Source organism: Dreissena polymorpha, chromosome 9 (genome assembly GCF_020536995.1).
Source record: "Dreissena polymorpha isolate Duluth1 chromosome 9, UMN_Dpol_1.0, whole genome shotgun sequence".
Lineage (NCBI taxonomy): Eukaryota > Metazoa > Mollusca > Bivalvia > Myida > Dreissenidae > Dreissena > Dreissena polymorpha.
In genome coordinates this window covers 97,563,174-97,567,910 of record NC_068363.1, presented here as the reverse complement: position 1 = coordinate 97,567,910, position 4,737 = coordinate 97,563,174, and the positions used below count along the sequence as shown (strand labels likewise).

Below are 4,737 nucleotides of genomic sequence, written 5' to 3'. Positions count from 1 at the left end.
ATCCGAAAATAATTGGAACGGATATCCAAACCGGGAGAAAAATGTATCTGTCGCCGCCTTTGCAGTAACCTCGGCTTTCTGAGAAGGCAGTGGTGTGCACTCAACCCACTTGGTAAACTGGTCAACCATCATCAAGCAATGTTCATTCCCTTGTGCAGTCTTCGGCAAGGGTCCCAGAAAATCAATATGCACACGATACATTGGCGCACCTGCTTGATATTCTGTCAGGGGCACTTTTCCATAGATTTTGTTCTTCTTGTTCCGATTACAGATGTCACACGTGAGCACATAACTTTGCACTTCCTTAGCAAGATGATACCATAAGAATTTCTCTTTAACTCTTGCCTTTGTCCTGGCAACACCTTGGTGACCCGATGAAGGAATGTCATGATGTAGTTCAATAACTGTCGTTTTAAGAATGTCCGGAATAACCAATTCCATATCACCTGAGCCCTCCTTTGACTTAAACACCACCCCATCAACCAGTCTGAAGCATTCTTTGTTGACCCAGAAAAACTTCACGTCTGGATTTGCAATAAACAACTGCCGTTCATCCGGCTCTAAACCGCCCTAAAGCCAATTCCGAAGGAACATTAAACTATTATCTTGCTCTTGTGCTTTCTCCAGCTCTTCATAGGAGAAACCCCAGCATTGCAGCTTGCCACCATCTGTCACATCCGACACGAACACAGAACATGCACAAACGTCCTCACGAACAAGTGAAACACTAAAACTAGAGTCATTGTTCACTGGACCCTCCACTTTGATGGTTGACACTCTGTTTGATCCAGTTGTCCGGGACAAGTAAGCCCACTTTTACAACTGGCATCACTTGTTGATGGCCTCATAATCTGTTTCCCTCCAGGATCACTGACAATGTTGACCTCCATGGATGATAGATATTCAGTGCCATCAGGGAGTAAAGTAAACCCACCTGATGCACTATTGAACTCGGGGGGTTAAGGAAACTCTCCCGAGGCACGGTTCAACTCAGGGGGTAAGGTAAACCCACCTGATTGCAGCCTTTCACCACTTTGCACCGTATTCACCTCCTGAGTATTAATCGCGACCTGGGACTTATTATCCTGTTCAGAAACAGCATCTTCCGTTTTGTGTGCGACTGACAAACCAACCGCTTCATCCACTTCCTCTGTGAATTGGCTCCACTGCTTATCAGCACGAACACAATACGCGCAACCTCCACAAGGCAAGTACCTTGGCACACCAGCCACATACGATGGACAAAACGTCAAACTGTCCGGAACACGTGAAAGTCCGTCGGCATTTCCATGCTTAGCCCCAGGTCTATGCTTAACCACCATGTGATATTGCGACAGTTCCTCCATCCAGCGCGCAAACTGTCCTTGTGGGTCCTTGAAGCGTAACAGCCATGTAAGACTGGAATGATCCGTTCGCATTGTAAATGATCTTCCCAAGAGGTAATACTTGAACTGTCTGGTGAAACAAACAATCGAAAGTAATTCTTTCCTTGTAGTACAGTATTTTCGCTGTTCCGGTGTCAACGAGAAGCTGCTATAAGCTATAACTTTTTCTTGACCCTCCTGTACTTGACTCAGCACACCGCCCACACCAACATCTGACGCGTCTGTATCCAACAGGAATGGATCCTGATTGTTTGGTAGAGCAAGGACTGGCGGTTCAACTAAAGCCCGTCTCAATGCTTCAAATGCTTTCTGTTCTTCCGTGTCCCATTTGAACTGATTTCTGCCCGTCAATGCATACAACGGTACTGCTAGATCTGCGAAACCCTTCACGAATGACCTGTGATAGTTTACGAACATTAGAAACCGTTGCACATCTTTCGAACACTTGGGCTCTGGCCAGTCCGCTACAGTCATGGTGTCCCTTGGAGACATTGTCATCTGGTTTCCACTGACTACTCTCCCCAGAAACTCGACTTCTCGCTGGAAAAACAGACACTTCTTTGGCTTCAGCTTTAACCCATACTGTCTGAACCGCAGTAATGATGGTCCTCGAATGACCGTCCCATCACCAGGATGTCGTCCAAAAATACCAAAACTGTCTTCCAGGTTAGTCCTCTCAGTACCAGGTTGACCACTCGACTAAACGTAGCGGGCGCGTTCGTGAGGCCGAAACCCATCCTTACGTGTTCAAACAGACCATACTTTGTGGTGAAGGCCGTCTTCTTCCGGTCTTATCCTTGACCTTCACTTGCCAGTACGCTGAATTTGCATCGAGTTTAGAAAACCACACATGCCCTGACAGCGTATCCAAACAATCTTCTACTAACGGCAGTGGAAAGCTATCCTTCACCGTCACATTATTCAATTCACGATGATCAATACACCAGCGGACGGTACCATCGCGTTTCCGTATCAACACTGGTGCTGATGCCCAGTCACTGGTCGACTCCTGTATCACACCAGCATCTACCATTCTTTTCAGGTGTGTCGCCTCTTCTTCAGCAAAACAAGCAGGCGTCCTTCGAATCCTTTGCTTAACTGGCTTCGCTGTACCTGTGTCAATTGAATGTTCAATGTGATTGAAACTCCCAAGATCATACTCGTCTTTGGCAAAAACATCTCGGAAATTACACAAAAGTTTAGCCAACTCCTTTGCCTGTTCTTCATTTAAACCGACATTTGACTTAACGTACTTTTCCTGTAAATGGCTAGGCACCTCCATCGGTCCTTTTTCACACTGGTGGTAACACAATTCCCCTTCCTTGACGGTAGAGCAAGTGACATCAGCAGACTGTTCACAAAATGGATCCTCTTGAAACTCTGAGCACTCATAAGCATTTCTAATGATTGAACCTTTCTTCAAAATACGGTAATTCTCTGTAGGGTTTATTAAACTCACCACAGGGCAATCACCACCATGTCTAACAACCATGGGCACAACCAACTTCAAATCGGTCTTTGGCTCCACAAAGTAATCCTTCATCTGAACACTCATATCACACTTTAGTCTGACCACGGAGTTTGGTGGAACCACGGTTCGTTTCGCGATAGTCACTCTCGCCACCACCGGTTGGCCATCCTTGAAATGTGTATTCAGTGGGATATGTTCATTATTGATAACCAGTGTATCAGATTTCAGATCCAACAACACTCCCAAATGTAGTAAAAGGTCATGTCCCAGATGCATTTCATCACTGATGGGTGCTACGTATAACCGCTCTTCGCAAGTCTGTCTGCCTATCTTCATGTTAACAGGGTGGACAATAAAGCCCAACAGTACTGTACCATCCGCCATCTTCATATTCACATATTTCAATTTTCCTGGTTTACGTACAAATTTGTCATATACCGTTTATGAAAAGATGCTTATTTCAGCCCCCGAATCTATTCGTGCAACTAGGGACACACCCTTCACTTCCATGGAAACGTAAGACGAACCCGCTCGTACCAAATTGACCGAAACAATGTCTTCTGAGGGAACCTTCTCGTTTGAAGTCATGTCGTCTTCCTTTAAAAACGTTTGGTTGACATCTGGAATAAGACTCGAAACCGCAGGAACCGACTGCACCGGAGGAGGACAATAAGCCCCTACCTCAAGACATTCTTCCTTGTGATTGCCAATCGCCTCTAGAGAAGAAACACAGACATCCGGAACTGGATTAGAAACCCCAGTAACCGTCTGCACTGGAGGAGGACTATAAGCCCCTACCTCATGTCATTCTTCCTTATGATTGCCTATCGACACTAGAGAAGAGACGCCGACTTTCACATTGCGTTTATGTGCACTCTTATCAGGACTAGAAGCCCTTGAAACGAAGTGCACGCTGAGTTGTTGGCCATTTACTTCTTTGGGCGGTCGGGATTGGCCGATGCCATCTGCCCGTTGGAGTTTAAAGGACTCTTTCCGTCTCCGGATTTTCCCCAGTTCTTTGTGGTAGTTTTTTGAGGCTGGGTACAATCCCTCTTAAAATGGCTTTCCTCGCCACATCTGAAGCACAAACGGGGCGACCCTGGTGATCGTGGCTGTGAAAATGTCCTCCGCTGTGAAAAGGACTGTACGGTTGAGGTTAACCGCTCAACCATCTTTTCCAGGCGCGACATCCTGTTATCCTCACCCGCCACAGCATTCACAGCGTACTTTGATTTTCGGTTGCCATCTACAGCTTGTGTGACATATTGATGATGCCTTACTAAGTCCACCGCCTCTTTCATTGCACGGGGACGCTCAAAACAAGCATGTTTTCCTGCCTCCCTGTCGACACATCCCTGGCAAAACTTAGAAATTGCCTCCTGCATGCAGTGCTTTTCTGGCAGGTTTCGGAAAGCAGGAGTTGCCAAGGTCAACACCCTATCAGCCCAATCCTCCAGGAACTCTTCTGCTTTCTGCATTGCCTGCTGGAACTTCACTCTACTGGTTTCCGTCAACTCTTTGGCACCAAATCGACCTTCCATTTTTCTTATAATTTCAGAAAATGAAAACATATCGCCCACCTGTGTCGTGATGGCGAAAAAATCCAGTGCTTTCCCTTCCAAACACCAATTGAGATAGTCTCTACTTTCACTATCATTCAATGAATTTACACTTTTATACATCAGTACGTTTAATAGGTTACTTTTAAACTGCTAAAAATTAATATTTTAAATATATCAGCAGGATTGTTTTTGTTCCTTTTTGTATTTAATCCTGTTGTTGCCTAAAGAAGGCACATTGTGTCAACATATTGCTGTTTTTCAATTTCAACCATACCTGAATATTTGTCATGTAAAAAAGTTTCGATTAAGTTTATCAAAA

General features: G+C 45.3%; 1 protein-coding gene across 1 annotated transcript; it reads right to left on the bottom strand.

The window, feature by feature from the left end:
* Window positions 1–3,785: 3,785 nt before the first annotated feature.
* On the bottom strand, window positions 3,786–4,397 carry LOC127846295 (uncharacterized). Its single transcript, XM_052377463.1, has one exon. The coding sequence runs from the start codon at window positions 4,395–4,397 to the stop codon at window positions 3,786–3,788; it is 612 nt and encodes a 203-aa protein (XP_052233423.1).
* Between the last annotated feature and the right edge of the window lie 340 nt (window positions 4,398–4,737).